Here is a 15,927-nt window from a genome sequence, read left to right on the forward strand (position 1 = left end):
AAGCATGAGATGGCATGAAAGGAGCTCTCACAGGAGCATTTCTATCCGAAATACCATTTCATTTAAAAAGAACATTCTCTGTCCATCTTGAAAAATAGTGAGCCCGCACCAGTGGGACTTAGAGTATTGGGAGATGGATCAGCCAACTTTCCACCACTGAGACAAAATAGCTGACAAAAGCCACTTAAAAGAAGGCTAGATTTATTTTGGCTCATGGTTCCAATCCCTGGTTGCTTGGCCCTGTTGCCTTGGGCCAGTGGTGGCAGTACATCATGGTGGGAGAAAAGGCAGCCCACCTCGTGGCGGCTAGGGAGCAGAAAGGGAGAGGGCAGGGACCAGGGTCCCCTTAGGCCCTTCAAGGTCATGCACCCAGTGACCTAACTTCCTTCCACTAGGTCCCACCTCTCGAAGGTGCCACCACCTCCCAGTAGTGCCACAGGCTGGGAATCAAGACTTTAACACATGGGCCTTTGGGAACAAATGATAGCAGGAGAGAGAATGGAAGAAGGGGAGACAGTTACCACAATGTTCATTTTATTCCAAAAAAATTGAAATTTTGATGGATTTCAAAGTTGTCATATTTTTTTTCTTCTTGCAAGATTCTTCCTTTATGCCCCTGGGACACATGCTCACCCAAAAAATAGCCTACCAGATTGCCTCAGGCCTGGCCTACCTGCACAAAAAGAACATCATCTTCTGCGACCTGAAGTCGGACAACATCCTGGTGTGGTCCCTGGATGTCAAGGAACACATCAACATCAAGCTGTCTGACTACGGGATCTCACGGCAGTCCTTTCACGAGGGAGCCCTGGGTGTGGAGGGCACCCCTGGCTACCAGGCCCCAGAGATCAGGCCTCGCATCGTGTATGATGAGAAGGTACCTGGCCAACCCACTGCTGTCCCTGGCTCCGCCCCACAGTCCCTTCTGAGGCCAGCCAAACAGTCCTGACGGCCCCTGGAGCTTCCCAGCTCAGCAGCCCCTCAGCACTTTTCTCTCTCTCTGACCTTGCTGGCCTTGTTACTTAATCACCCAGCATAGAAATTCCCCTCATCTGCAATTTCTGACTATTGGGTGATTCTTAGATGGACCATTGACTAGTTGCTTTGAGAATGACGTAAGCGTATCAACTTGGCACCTGTGTTTGTTGCTCAAGATAGAAAAGTCAAATCAGAGCAACAGAAATCAGAACTTCTTCATAGCACATAACACAGATAAGGTGTTCACCCTAAAACTTGGATTTTAATTAGAAACAGTCACATTAAAACTTTTCCAGTCTTTTCTCAGCCATTCTCCTGCTGAAAGTTATTTCTTGACCCTTATAAGTTATGCAGGTGCCTGTATAATTCTTTCCTTGCTGGGCCTTTTTATGAAAATTAAAATGAGAGACACAGGTTGTAATCTAGGAGTTACTCCCAGTCTATGAGTTACATACACAGCCCCTCTGCAAAACCTGTTAAGCCAAGGGTCTTGCCATCATTATGTCCCTTAATCAATACCTAGAGGTTAGCAAGCTCTCACTGTGAGTTTATTGGTTAGAAGGATGATTGGATGGATGGGTGGGTGGATGGGTGGGTGGATGGGTGGGATGATGAATTAATGGGCAGTAGGACAGGAAGTCAGATAGATAGGTGGATGGAAAGAACAAAATATGGGAAGATGAATGGATAAATTCACAGGAGGACAGGTAGTCAGATAGATGTGTGGATGGGTAGATGGATGGATTGAAAATGGGTAGATAAATAAAAGAACAGGTGGTTGGAAGGATACATGAATAGGTAGATGGGAGAATGTGTAGATAAATGGACAGAAAGACCAATGGTTGATTGGATGGACAGATAGAGATAGATGGATGAATTGGTGGAGGGATCACTGGTGGTCTTCCTTTAGCAGGACCCACGTTTTCCTTATTTAATTGTGTCTGTCTCCCTGCTCCCTCCACCTCAGGGCTAGCTTGCCAAAAGCCACTGGGCTCAGGCAGGGGACCTGACTTGGCTTGCCTCTCTGCCCAGGTAGATATGTTCTCCTATGGGATGGTGCTCTACGAGTTGCTGTCGGGACAGCGTCCTGCACTGGGCCACCACCAGCTTCAGATTGCCAAGAAGCTGTCCAAGGGCATCCGCCCCATTCTGGGGCAGCCAGAGGAAGTGCAGTTCCATCGACTGCAGGCACTCATGATGGAGTGCTGGGACACAAAACCAGAAAAGGTACGAGGGGAAGGCGGACACAGGGCCTGGGGTCTGGGACCTCCTGTCCTTGTGGCAGAGACAATGGCAAATGTGTGTATGGCTGCCTACCACCCTTTACTAAGAACAACAGGCAACCTTCTCTGATCACCTCTTCTGTAGATAGTTAATGCCCCTAACATACCCACTATCATTTTGTGTATTATTCTCAGGAAAAATGAACTTTCTTTTGAATTTTTCAGATTTGGGGATATTTGCATAGACTTTATTGGTTAAGTATACCTAATCCCCAAACCCAAAATGCTCTGAAATCCATAACTTCTGAGCACCATTCAACATGTGTATCAATTCCTTTATAGTAACATAACCTCTAATGCAAGAGCAGAGGGAATCTAAGTATCTCTTTGTAAAGTAATGGGGGGGAATGGTTGCTTGTGAGAAGCAAGGTTCACAGTATAGTGGTAAAGCTATTTTATTATTCATAGGGAGAAGCCCCAATGTTTCAAGGTTAAATTCATTTATCAAATCAGACAGAGCTAGTTTAATGTACTGAGAATAAACAGGGTCTGAGAAAAACCCTTCACAAGAGTGTATATCCTCAGGAATGGCATGAAATAGTTGGGGTTAGGCTGACCTGACCAGCTGTGCTCAAGTTGCTTGGCCAATGTTGACCCAGAAGCCTAACTGGGTATGTTTCTGGTGCCTGAAATCCTCTGAGCCTCTTGTTAGGATCTGGTCCTGAATGACAAATTCCCTCATGCCCACCTGACTTGAGACAGCGGATCTCATGGGCAGAACTGGCATGGACATGCTCATGACCAGGAGACCTCTGCCCCTCAGCGCCCGCTGGCCTTGTCCGTGGTGAGCCAGATGAAGGACCCAACCTTCGCCACCTTCATGTACATGCTGCCCTGTGGGAAGCAGACGGCCTTCTTCTCATCCCAGGGCCAGGAGTACACCGTGGTGTTTTGGGATGGAAAAGAAGAATCCAGGTAACCCCCAGATGCCTGTCCTGTCCTACTGGTATTGGGGGTGTGATTGGAGAACAGAAAATCAGCGATGACCACTGTGAGCGTTGTTTAATGGACAGAGGGTAACAAGACTTGGTGAGAGTCCATTCAAGAGAGCAGGAAGAGAGAAAACGGAGTATGTATAGACACACGGTACAGTTTTAGGGTTAAGAGAGGCAAAAAAGGAAAAAAGGATGGTGTGTTGGGAACACAAGTCAGGGAGAGTTTGCTTTGAGAGGAAGCCGTTTGCAGCCTGGTGATGCAGGACATTAAGTGATGCTGCAGTGGGCAGTGTAGTCACTGCAGAGTGAGAGGAGGGGACCCAGAGCCAGGCAGGAGGGTCACCCTGCCATAGGAAGTCCAGTTGTAGCTCCTTTACTCAATGAAGTGGCAGGAAGAAGAGAAGCAGTGGGGGAGGTTGTGGATACTCCAGAAGGAAGGAGAGGGTATGCGATGGGCCTGGGGAAGTCCAGGGTGCCGCAGGGTGGTGCTGAGGCCTACTCAGGCTGGAGGTCCTGGGTTTGAAATGAGACCCACCAGCCTGGTTATGTGACCTTCCCCAGCTTGTTCCGCTTCGCAGATTGCAGAAGGGGCGACGAGGTGGTTTTCAGCAGTCGGGGTTTTGTCAGGCACAGGAGCAGGGTGTCTTCAAGGAAGTGATTATATTACAGAGAAGGACTTGGAACCTAAGTGAGGCCATAAACCAGGGAAGGCCAAGGGTCTCTGTGGAGTAAGAGAGACTTGCAGGGAGTAATGATGTGAGCCGACAAGCCTGGAGGAGGTGGTCAGACAGCAGGTGCTTGGCATGGCCTGGGCAGGAGGGACGCAGTAGCAGCAGCAGGGTCTGGAGTGCAGCACTGGGCAAGAGTGGCTGGGATAGAGGGGGAAGAGACCACTGAAGAGCGAGCAGGAGGTCCCGGGACACAGAGGCCAGGGCATGAGAAAGGAAGTGTGAAAGACAAATCTCTGAGAAGTCACCATCTTGTGCGAGAGCCTTTAGTCTCAGCCAGTGTGTGTTGCCTCTCACTTACCTGGTGAGACACCTTCACAGGTGACAGCAGCCTTCTGATGAGCCCTGTGGCAAACATATTCAGGTGCCAAAGTCAGGGAAGGCTAGACAAAGTGAAGCCTGGGTGGTAATGAGATCAACAGAAGGGACTTTGCCATTCTCTCTGGTCAGTCTGGGTGCCATGTACATCAGATTCTATGTCACTGGGACAGAGGGTTGTGACATAGACACACACTAAAAAATGGTGCCTTAATGAAAGAAGTCATTCTAAAAAGGACAGCAAGTATACCATCCTGCTGGGATACTTCTAAGGATAAAATAAAAAGCAATTTTTTAGCCAGGCATAGTGGCACTTACATGTCTGTAATTCCAGCACCTTGGGAGGCTGAGGCAGGAGGATTACAAGTTTGAGGCCAGCCTCAGCAACTTACCAAGGTCCTAAGCAACTTAGTAAGATTCTGTCTCAAAATTTTAAAAAAAAAATTAATTTTAAAAAGGACCAGGGATGTGCCTTAGTGGTAAAGTGCTCCTGGGTTCCATCTCTGGTACCAAAAAAATTAAAAAAAAAAAAAAAAAAGCAGTTTTGCACAGCTTCCCTCCAGCCCTCCTTATCCACTGATTCAACCAACTGCTGAGGGAAAAAATTTTTTTAATTGTATCTGCACTGAACATGTATAAACTTTTTTGTGTCATTATTCCCTAAACAATAGAGTATAAGCATTATTTACATAGCATTTGCACTGTAGTATTATAAGTCATCTAGAGGATTAAACTCTGTGGGAGGATAGTATGAAAATATTTTGCCATTTTTTTTATAAGGGACCTGAGTGTATGGAGATGGTGGATCTTGGAACCAATTCCCTGTGGATACAGGAGATGACTATGTATTACACTGTCTTCAGTAATGACGTTTTTGGTGGTAGTGTTATTGTTATTCTAACATACCGTGTGGTTGTGGGTAGTGTTATTGTTATTCTAACATACCGTGTGGTTGTGGGGTAAAGTTAATGAGTAATTATGCTGTTGCCATTGGAAACCATGATTTTCAGCATGAGCTAAAATGGGAATGGGATGGTAAGGTAAGTAGAAACCTTATATTCTGAATTGAAATTGCATGGACTTTGGAAATATTTTGGTTTGGTGCCCACTGAAGAGACCTAGAAACAATAAGCAACCCAGTACCCATGAACCCCGAGGACTCGGGTGGTGGTCTCTAAGTAATGAAGAGAAGCAGACCTCAGAGGAGAAGTGGCCAATTCCAGGTCTGGGGTGGGACATGAACCTGGGACATTTGACACATGAGAAGCAAAATGTCCTCAGAGACTTTGAGATATTCAAAGGGATTCCGGAGCCAACCTGTCCTGCTGGTGCTGGATGGGCCCCACTCCACACACCTGGGGATGCTTTCTTTATCTTCTCATCTTGTACACACAATGGGGTATTGGAGATAGCTCTGCTCAGGACACAGAAAGCTCATTCCCAGAGGGAAGAGAGAGGCCTCTTTGTTGACCTGTGAAGGTTATTGAAAGCTCCCCACCAGCCTGAAGAAGGACAAGCTCACAGGAAGGGAGCAGGGCTTCCGGCCAGATGCACAGGGCAGGGAGCCTGGAGAGTCAGGGTGGAGCAGAACTTGTGATTTATTCCTGAATTATAGAAGGAAAGGAGGCAGGAGGAAAGAAAGGGCAAGCTGATAAACACAATCCACCTGTGACAAAATTCTGACTGGAAGGAATAGGGGTATAACATTTATTGTTTTCCATATTTCAATTTTTTTCTAAGTAAAGGCTATTTAGAATGTGAGGAAAAAGACTGGAGAAAATGTGGACAAATATTACTCTGAAGAAAGTTTGGTTTGCTGTTTTGTTTGCCCATTCTTATCATCTGCAAAACACGTGTTATCAGTCAAAGATGGCGAGGTTCCCAAAACATGGCCGCAGGAAACATCTTACAGTGTGGAATCCTGATCACCAGCTTAACTTGCTCTCTCGGATTGGGGAGAAAAGCTGTGTGATCTGGGGCGCATAACTAACTGCCTTCCCGAATTTACCTCCTCTTCTGTACAGAGGACGTAGGGGATGTCCACCCAAGATATCAGGGAGGCAGTGGTGCTGGGACTGCCAGGCCTTCAGCCAAGGTCCAGCTCTTGTAAATGACTGCTCACTACTCTCAGAGCACTCATGACAGGGACACGTTTGGAGACTCCACACCAGGCTACTGTGGAATTCACCCATCTTGTCTTTAGCTTTGGCCTTGTTACTCGGCTCAAGGGACCACCCTTGTGGGCACAGTCTAGCCATTGAGAGGGCAGTGAGTGGTCTGGATGGAAGTGCCTTTTCTTTATGCTGGGAACAACTTTCTTAACCCTCAAAAGTCATTAAAAAAAAAAAATCAGGCTAGGGTTTTGGCTCAGCAATAGAGCACTCACCTAGCATGTGTGAGGCACCAGGTTCAATCCTCAGCACCACATATAAATAAATAAATAAATAAAAGGTATTGTGTCCATCTCAACTAAGAAATACATATATATTTTTTTAAAAGTCTTTCCTCCTTTGGGAATGTCCTTTCCTTGCAATGTTCAGGCATCACTACTGAGCAGGCAGAACCCAGGCCCACCCAATGGCATAAAGGGGGGACCTTGACCTCTCAGATGTGCCCTAGTTTCCAGAGGCAAACGAGGCCCAAAGGTGATGTCCTCCTCCAAGGTCGTTATATTACTTGGAAGAATATACCAAGCATGGGTGAGGGAGGTGGCCCGTTGGCCACGGGGAATTGACCACATGTTGTTGCTGATCGCAGGAACTACACGGTGGTAAACACTGAGAAAGGCCTTCTGGAAGTGCAGAGGATGACCTGTGCCGGGATGAAGATGAGCTGCCAGCTCAAGGTCCAGAGCTCTCTGTGGACCGCCACTGAGGTAACCGCCTACCTACAGGGCCCCCCCAGAGCAGGCTCTACCAGAGTGCAGCCTTCAGGGGGACTAGATACATAAAAATAGAGGATGCCCATGTCAAGGTGACTTTCAGGAAACCCCAGGTCATCTGCAGGCCGTCCTCAGAGCAGTGCCATCATCCCTGAGGCAGCAGCTAGTGAGCGAGCTGCTCAGCCCCACCTGCTGCTGGCAGCCAAGCTCAGGTGGAGAATCAGGTGTAGACTCAGCAGGAGGAGAAACCCAGAAGGTTGGTGACATGTGCTGGTTCCACACGGCACATCCTCTAAGCTCTAAAACCTTTGCTTCACGACAAGGGAGCCACTGGAAGGCCAAGGAGCTGTCTTCTAAAAAACTCTGGGGAGAAATGCCCCAAAACAAATGCTCTGAAGTTATGGTAGGGGATAGGTTGCTGCCATCTTTCTATGTGATGTTTGAAAATATGTTTGAAAAACAGACCAGAGATTTCCAAAATATTCATGTCACTTAAGCCTTGGTCATTTTTTCAACTTTAAGAATTTATCCTAATAAACAAGACATACCCACACATGGAGAAATCTAGAAGAATACTCATGCCCATATAAGTCATAGTAGTGAAAACTTAAGAGTTTCTCTGACAACAGATTTTCCAAATTACAGTACACCCGAGTGACAGGCCATCAAGAGGCGCTCCAACATCATCCTTCATGCAGGAAGTGAGAACCAGGGCTCTGCCTTGGCGTATTGTCATTGTATTGTGATGCCACTTTTGTCAGTACCACATACATACACAAACATCCACAGAAGACCCACAGAGGTGCTGTGTCCTACAACCCCAAGAGTAATTTCCTCTAAATAATGGATTTGGGGCAATTTTATTATCTTCTGGACTATTCTGTATTTTTCAAAGTTTCTACACAGAGCAGAAATATATAAACAACCAACCAGAAACCCCAGTTAGTTTTTAAGGAACAAAGGAGATCCCTGAGGCCAAGCGCACCCTGGTAGGAAATGGCAGCCCCTTCTGCCCGGGTTCTCACAGTGGGCTCCTCTGTCTCTGCAGGACCAGAAAATCTACATCTACAGCCTCAAGGGCATGTGCCCCTTGAACACACCCCAGCAGGCCTTGGACACTCCAGCTATTGTCACCTGCTTCTTGGCTGTACCTATTATTAAAAAGGTGAGTGGGGGGCGGCATGCGAGCCTCTGACTTCCCCTCCCTGTTCAGGTCTGCCTCCCACCTGTGCTGGACTGGGGAGTAGTAGAGCCACACTCTCTTGGATCACCTAGCCCCGGGCACAGGGCTTAGTCCACCTTAGAGACACTGGTGGCTGGCTATCATTAGCATAGAAAGCCTACTGTCCCCAAGCAAATGCCACAACCCCTGACTCAGGGGAAGTGCTTTTGGAGCAAACAGTGCAAGCCAGCAGATGCATATAGGCCCTTGTGACGGCAGTGACATCAGGAGTCTCTTCTCCACAGCACTGGCCAGTACCAGTGACCATGTCCCGGCAGGTCCAGCTTCTCACCTGTAGGGCAGCCAGTTCTCCTCCCCTCTGTCTGCCTCCTCTCGGCCTCTCACTGTCCACCCCAGACCTCAGTTCTTCTTTTGCCCAGGGTGGCCTGGCAGACTCATCTCCTCAACCTCCCAGGCCTCACCAAGTGGTGCTCTCCTCGACCCAGGCTCAGCCAACTATGCCACACCTTGAGCTATCTAGAGACCCCCACCCCGCTGGCTTCCGTGACCCTCCCCACACTGCAGCACACTGTGCTGGGACCTCTCCATCCAGCCTCTGCCAGGAACAGTCGTACACACACACACCTCTTCTATACTCCCTCCTATTCAGTTCTCAAGATCGCAGGGGCCATGACCCGCTGACAGAAGCTGCACTGTGTGAGAGGCAGCTGCCTGACTTTCCCAGGTTCTGTGGCCCTCTTGGGATCCAGGCACTGCTCAGGCAATTCTGACTCGCCCAGGGACCTGTTTGATTCACAGACACACTTGCCAATGCATGCATTTCCTGGTGTCACTTATTAAAATGTGTTGACTGTCATCATTCCATTCCAGTGTCCTCATCTGTAAAATGGGGATATTAAGAGACAGTGAAGTGGATCTCTGGGTTTAACATTCCCAGAGCTCTAGGCGGGTGCACTTGGAAATTGTGTTATTATGACCCCCTGACAGTTGCAAACTATATGAGTTCTCTCCACCCTGCTCCAGTTTCATTTCTTTAAAAATGAAGAAGAAGAAGAAGAAGAAACAGGTATGAAATGAACCTCAGGATCATTTATGACTGTGGCCTTGTGCCTAGGGCTGGACAGCTTGGCCTGTACCAGAGCACAGGAGAGCAGGACACAAAGCGTTATTGAAGGCCATCGCTGGCCAGAGCCCCAAGCCAGGGTGCCACCTCCCACACGACCAGGGGGAATAAAGCCGGCTCTGTGCAGAGCCTCCTGTGAGGGGTGCCCGCCCTCTCGGAGGCCGTCCTGCCCGCGGCCACGCAGGGCAGACCCCTGCATTCTTGCACGTGCACGTTCTCACCCAGCCAGGACGTGGCATTCACCACGCGGGCCAGGCTGAACCAGGACTGCAGATAGAACTGCAAGCCTGTTTGCCTTGGCCGCTTTCTAAAATCCTTCCAAAAATCCCTAAGGTGGATTTTGATAAACTTTCTTCAAGCTTCTTTCCCTGGATGTTGAGTCCCAGGCCAGTCACTCAGTTACCTTGGACAGCCCAACCCCCTGACTTGCCCTGACTCCCAACAAAGCTGCTTTCTGCCGCTCACCCTCCTTGGCAGGAGGCCTGGATCCTGCTGCGTCCTGACTCTGCCTTTGTTCTGTGGAGCTCTGCCCACCCCTGCTGCCCTGGGGAAGCCTGGGGTGGGCCCTGCATTCAACACCATCCCTGCAACATCGGCCTCTGCCCAGAGACCTCCGCTGGGTGACTGCAGAAGAGGTCATGCTCCACTGCAGGCCTGGGGGAACCCTAGAGACCCCATCAAAGTCAGCAGTCCTGTGGGCATTTCAGAGGAGGAGTCAAACTGGAAATCAGGCCAGGACCTACTTCTAGGAGAGAGTTGAGTTGGGAGGGATTTCTTCCAGAATGAGTTCAGCAAACATGTATTATCCACTTGAAGAGAAAACTCTGAAGAGTCCCAGGGCCACAGAGATGGATGAGACAGCTCTTCTCTGTGCCAGGACAGTGCCCAGGGGACAGTGGTGGGCACAGGGATGTCTGCTTTCATGGAGCATGCTGCCTAGCGTGGAAGGACCCCCAGGATACCTACAGCTCTGTCAGGTTATTAAGCAGTGTTCCTAGGAGGGAGGGCACCATGCTCTGCCTCTCAGGGAGATCTTGGTAGCCTCAAAGGAGAGGCAGCTTCTTGCTGCTCATGCCACAGGAAGCTAGCCCCAGCAGGGATGGGTACGTGGTACACCTGACATCCACCCGCACTTGGTCATGTAGGCCTGCTCCTCTATGGCACATCCTTTGCCACATAGGAAAGAGTGTGGGGGTGGCTCTGCTGGGCTAAGGCTGCACCTCCTCTGGACCCTAGCCTAAAGCTTCTGCTAGCAACCCCAGCCTTTCTAAGAGCTTTGCTTCTTTGGGTGCATTAGTGGAAATAATGTGCCCACCTGGGGCAAATATAAAATGAGTCTGATTTGCATTCTCTTTCCTAGAAAGGGGGGACCAGAAGGCCTCATGAGTCCCTGTCTCCTCCCCACAGAATTCCTTCCTGGTGCTGGCTGGCCTGGCTGATGGGCTTGTAGCTGTCTTTCCCGTGGTGCGGGGCACCCCGAACGACAGCTGTTGCTACCTGTGCTCCCACACAGCCAACAGGTCCAAGTTTGGCATCCCTGACGAAGACACACGGCAGAACCCCTACCCAGTGAAGGCCATGGAGGTGGTCAACAGTGGGTCCGAGGTCTGGTACAGCAACGGGCCGGGCCTCCTGGTCATTGACTGCATAGCCCTGGACATCAGCAGGCGGCTGGAGCCCTATGCGGCCCCCTCAGTTGTCATGTCAGTCGTGTGCAGCTCAGATTGCAGGGGGGAGGAGGTCGTCTGGTGCCTGGACGACAAGGCCAACTCCTTGGTTATGTACCATTCGGCCACCTACCAGCTGTGTGCCCGATACTTCTGCGGGGACCCCAGCCCCCTCAGGGACATGTTTCCCGTGCGACCCTCAGGCCCGGAACCCCCGTGCAGCCACACAACCAGCCTGAAGGGGCCCGATGGAGACTGCATCGCAGACGTGAGCATAATGTACAGCGAGGAGCTGGGCACGCAGATCCTGACCCACCAGGACTCGCTGACCGACTACTGCTCCATGTCCTCCTACTCCTCTTCCCCACCGCACAGGGCCACCAGGTCCCTCTCCAGCCTGCCCAGCTCCCCAGCCAGCTGTTCCAGTGTGCCTTTCTCCACTGACTATGAGGACTCGGACAGGCTGCAGGAGCCCAGCGCTGCCTCCGACAGGTCTGAGCACGACCTGACCCCCATGGACGGGGAGACGTTCAGCCAGCACCTGCAGGCTGTGAAGGTCCTCGCCGTCAAAGACCTCATCTGGGTCCCCAGGTAAGTTTCCTGGTGGGGGCGGAGGGTCGCCATCCTGTGCTGCCACGGCTCTTGCTTGGGGGATGAGGCGGGCAGAACCCTGTGGCTCCCTTTAAAGATAATGTCCAGACCCACCAGGGCCTATTCTTCCAAGGATTTGCTCCCTCAGTTTTGGAATCGGGAGTGATCTCCTTAGCAAATCTTAGAATGGCCACAGAGAAAAAGCTCGTCTGCCCCTAAAGGAGAGCCACAGTCAACTGTGATTGGGTTTCCCGCTGGGAACTTTCTTGATCTGCTTCACAGGCTGTACCTTCTCCGTAACTTAAAACCTTAGCAGAAACTGCACATTTGCTACTTGGCGGCCATGCCTTTCAGCACACAGCGCCATCCCCGCCCCACCTGGAGAGCCCGGCCAGCCATGCACAAACACTTGCCCCTCTTGGTTTTGGTTTCTTAGGCGTGGCGGAGATGTTATTGTCATTGGCCTGGAGAAGGATTCAGGGGCCCAGCGGGGACGTGTCATTGCCGTCTTAAAAGCCCGAGAGCTGACTCCTCATGGGTAAGGCTGAGGGAGGGGCTTCTGTGGGATCCAGGAGAGCAGCGTAGGGAACCTGAGGCCCCACCCCAGGTCCTGTAGGACAGCCTGATGTCCCTCCTGCCCTTCTGTTCCCACCTTCCACCAACACAGCCACAGGTAAAACAGGAACAAGATGGGGTCCTCCAGGCAGCTCCCAGGAGCTCAGCAAATACCAGTACCTGGAGCATTAGCCACTGGCCAGGGCCATCTTCTTCTGGAGTACCCAGGGTACCTGTAGATCAGGCACCTTGCTGTTGGGGTCGGGGGGATCTCCAGGGCCAGAGTCCAACTGCAATTGAAATAGGGATCCCTGCAGGCGATTCAAAGTATCCTTCCTGCCAAGGAGGAGAGCTCTGCCAGAGGTGACCTTCCTAGCCGGTCAGCACCAGGCAGGGCCAGATGACACAGGCACACTCTGCTCTCTGCCATCTCCAAGTCTGAGGGCATGACTCTAAACAGGCATGTCTGTGTCCACCATGAGGCTGTCCAGAACATGGTCTCCACAGCAAGACGGTACAGGACTGCCGTTTCTAGTGGTATCTGCTTCCTCCCTTTGACTCCCCACATAAATCTCCCTTATGAAAAGCCCCTCCCTTCAAACATATTGTGTGGACACATGTGGGTGTGTTTGTGCATACACACACACACACATGCACACACTGGAACACTTCCACTCCACATTAGACCTGTTTCTCTGCAGTGTGAGCAGAAATCCACAGGCAAGGGTTTTATTTCGTCTGGAGCATAAGGGGCTAGAGAAATCCCTTTCAGTCTGTTTCCCCCAGAGCATGACTATGACCAAAGAGACATCCATGGCAATTCTACTCCCTTGTCCACCAACATTGAGCTTTCTCGGCGAGTCCTGGAGCCAGTGACCCTTGGTCAGTGAGTGCTTATAGAAGTGATATTGGGGTTTGATCCCCAGATCTGGCTGAGATTTGGACAGAAGCCTTGAGCCGAACTAGTTCCCAGCTTGCAGGTTGGACTTCTGGGATCAAGTGGGTCTGCAGAACCCAGCTCAGTGAACCTTGGAATTCCTGTCGTTAGTGTCCCTTAAGTTTTACCTGGTATTCTTTTTCATATTCATCCCCCAATGCTAGGTTTTTCTAAAAAGCCAAGTTATAGGGAGAAAGACCCTGGGCAGCAGCTCAGAGTCAGGACCTGGCAAGGCCACTAGGAAGTGGAAGGCTTCTGGACATCCTGATTTACAGAATGGACTCAGTGTCCAGCAAGGCACATGTACTGGACATAGAAAGAGGAGACACAGATAGTACATGCCTGGAGGTAGGCCACCAGCCCACAGAGAGACTACCAGCAGAGGAAGTCCATGGGGGAGCTGCCCACTGTGGCCCAAAAGGAAACCTGTGCACACACAGATCATGCACAAAACCAAAAAAAATTTGTATACAGTTATGACTGTGGGGCAGCAGGCTTTCTACCTAATGTATTACCCTGTGTCCTCCAAGTACGTGGAAGTGCAGTGAGAGAAGAAGAATCCCACTGAGCTTTTGGCAAGGGAATTGAGAAGCCCAGACTCCATAGTGGGCCATTCACCAGCAGGAGTTCGGGTCAGTGGTATTTTCTGAACACTTCAAGGTCGAAGAAGGCATGAAAGGTGCTTGCTCTGGTTGCATCAGTGGCCTTCCAGGGTCTTGGTCCCTTACAGATAATTTCCATTAGCATGAACTGCTGCCCTCAGCCCCTCGGGACTCTTCATATAAAGCTCAGTCTCCAGGCTGCAACCATGTGGGAGCATCCAAGCACATCCCAAAGCCAGACGGGGACACACACAACCCCCTTAGCCAGCTCTGTCCACTCCAAGGTGTGCAGGGTGATTGTACTGTCCCCCACTAAGTGGGGACACCTGTGGGTTTTCTCAGACCCTCTCTCTCTGCAGGGTGCTGGTGGACGCAGCCGTGGTGGCAAAGGACACCGTGGTGTGCGGCTTTGAAAACGAGAACACAGAGTGGTGCCTGGCTGTCTGGAGGGGCTGGGGCGCCAGGGAGTTTGACATTTTCTACCAGTCCTACGAGGAACTGGGCCGGCTGGAGGCTTGCACACGCAAGAGAAGGTAATTCCCATGGAAGGACCCAAGCGTGGAGCCAGCTGGCCCCGGGGTGCCGCCTGAGCCCCCTGTCTGCAGCCCTCCCAGGATCCAGAGGACGGATGGAGTTCTGCCCTGAACCCTGTGCTGCTAAGTGCTGAGAAGTTACCTGCCTGGCTGTGGTTTGGGAGTTCTCAGGTTCTGCAGGGCAGTTACCTGAATACCCTGTCCCCCTGTTGCTGGTTTTAGAGCCCGAGGGAAGACAGTGGGGTCTGGTCAGGAGGGGCCTCCTCCATCAGCTCCCAGGAGTGGGGGGGACCCCATTCTAGGCTGGGTCCCACAAAGGGGGGCCAGGCCTTCCTGGCATAATGGGCCCTCCCTGTCTCAGATGGAATTACACTAGAGCCTCCCTGTTGAGGAGCCGTTCGGGGCAGGATGGGAGGAGGGCTGTGACCCCTGGCCCTTCCCCGGTAGAGACCCCAGTCACCCGGCCCATTTCCCAAGCTCAAGTCCCCAGAGCATGGGGCCCTGCTTGAGCGAGCTGAGATCAGGTATCTTTATCTGGGCAAAGTCTCTGTGTGGGAAACCCCCAGAAGGACCCTGGGCACCGAGAGTCGCCCAAGCTGGGGAATGAATGAGCTCGCTTAAGTGCCACGGCCGGAAAACCCCGTGCGAGGGCACCCGCTGGCCTTTACATTCTTCTCCCACCAACAAAAGGAAGGAGAAACCTAGTCAGCAGGATTTGCAAAAGGCCCTGTGTTTATGCTTAGTAAGATAAACTTGGACACAGCTGAGCTCAAGCCCTGTTTGTTTGCACATGTTTATCACTTTAACAAATTAAGTAATATCTCAGTGGTCAGGCCTCTGGTTGTGAAATCACATGGTATGGGGCTTCTACCAAATCATGTATTTGCTAAACATTTACTGCACACATGGACAGCAGACTATGAAAAGTGAAATTGTTAACAGGGGATGTATGGGTATGACAGGGAGCAGTTTTGTAAATCGTATGCACCCATATCCCCATCTTTGCCAAGACTTGCCATTTGAGACTGCTTGACCAGAGTGGAAGTCCGAATGTGAGGTCACATTCCAGCTCAAGGTGATGAACCTTTTCTAAAATTAAATCATAAAAGTCCAACTTATGATTTGTGGGGTGTGCAGGCAGATGTGACTCCTTTTATCTGAAAAATAAACAGACCTTCAAGAATGAAACCGCGGTCTCTTGTCTGTTGAGTGCTTGGGACAGCTCCACAGCCAGGTCCTTCCCAGCTCACTCACTGTCCCGGGCGGGAACGGACAGCCCATTTTCAGCCCTCTGCTACTGGTGTCCATGAGCAGAGACCAAGGCTGTCAGTCACAGGCCTGGGAAAACAAATCCCCCACTTCCCTTTACAAGCCTGCGCCACATCCTGGGGAACTGGAGGTCCATGCCTCCTGCCCACTCCACGGTCTTTCTCCATCCTGGCATCTCAGCATGGTCTTAGAGATCCCCATTCTCCCTCTCCTCTCTTCTCGGGGCCCCACAGCTGCCTAATTACCCCCCAAATGCAAACCAGATCTTGTATGTGCCCCACCCAGTGCCTGTGCCCTGTGTTTCCTGCAGCCAGACTACTTTGCCAGAACACCATCTCCCCTCT

The 15,927-nt window shown here is 50.9% G+C and overlaps 1 protein-coding gene across 1 annotated transcript in view; it reads left to right on the top strand.

Moving 5' to 3' along the window:
* The window catches only part of Lrrk1 (leucine rich repeat kinase 1), a 153,309-nt gene extending 137,831 nt beyond the window's left edge, over window positions 1-15,478 (top strand). The window contains exons 27-34 of the mRNA XM_076851422.2: window positions 600-877; window positions 2,011-2,205; window positions 3,025-3,176; window positions 7,000-7,117; window positions 8,172-8,288; window positions 10,837-11,687; window positions 12,124-12,225; window positions 14,141-15,478. Of these exons, the coding sequence (XP_076707537.2) occupies window positions 600-877; window positions 2,011-2,205; window positions 3,025-3,176; window positions 7,000-7,117; window positions 8,172-8,288; window positions 10,837-11,687; window positions 12,124-12,225; window positions 14,141-14,318 (1,991 nt within the window). The 3' untranslated portion in view covers window positions 14,319-15,478. The remainder of the gene's footprint in view (window positions 1-599; window positions 878-2,010; window positions 2,206-3,024; window positions 3,177-6,999; window positions 7,118-8,171; window positions 8,289-10,836; window positions 11,688-12,123; window positions 12,226-14,140) is intronic.
* Window positions 15,479-15,927: the final 449 nt, after the last annotated feature.

The sequence above is a fragment of the Callospermophilus lateralis genome, chromosome 3 (assembly GCF_048772815.1).
Source record: "Callospermophilus lateralis isolate mCalLat2 chromosome 3, mCalLat2.hap1, whole genome shotgun sequence".
Taxonomy (NCBI): Eukaryota; Metazoa; Chordata; class Mammalia; order Rodentia; family Sciuridae; genus Callospermophilus; species Callospermophilus lateralis.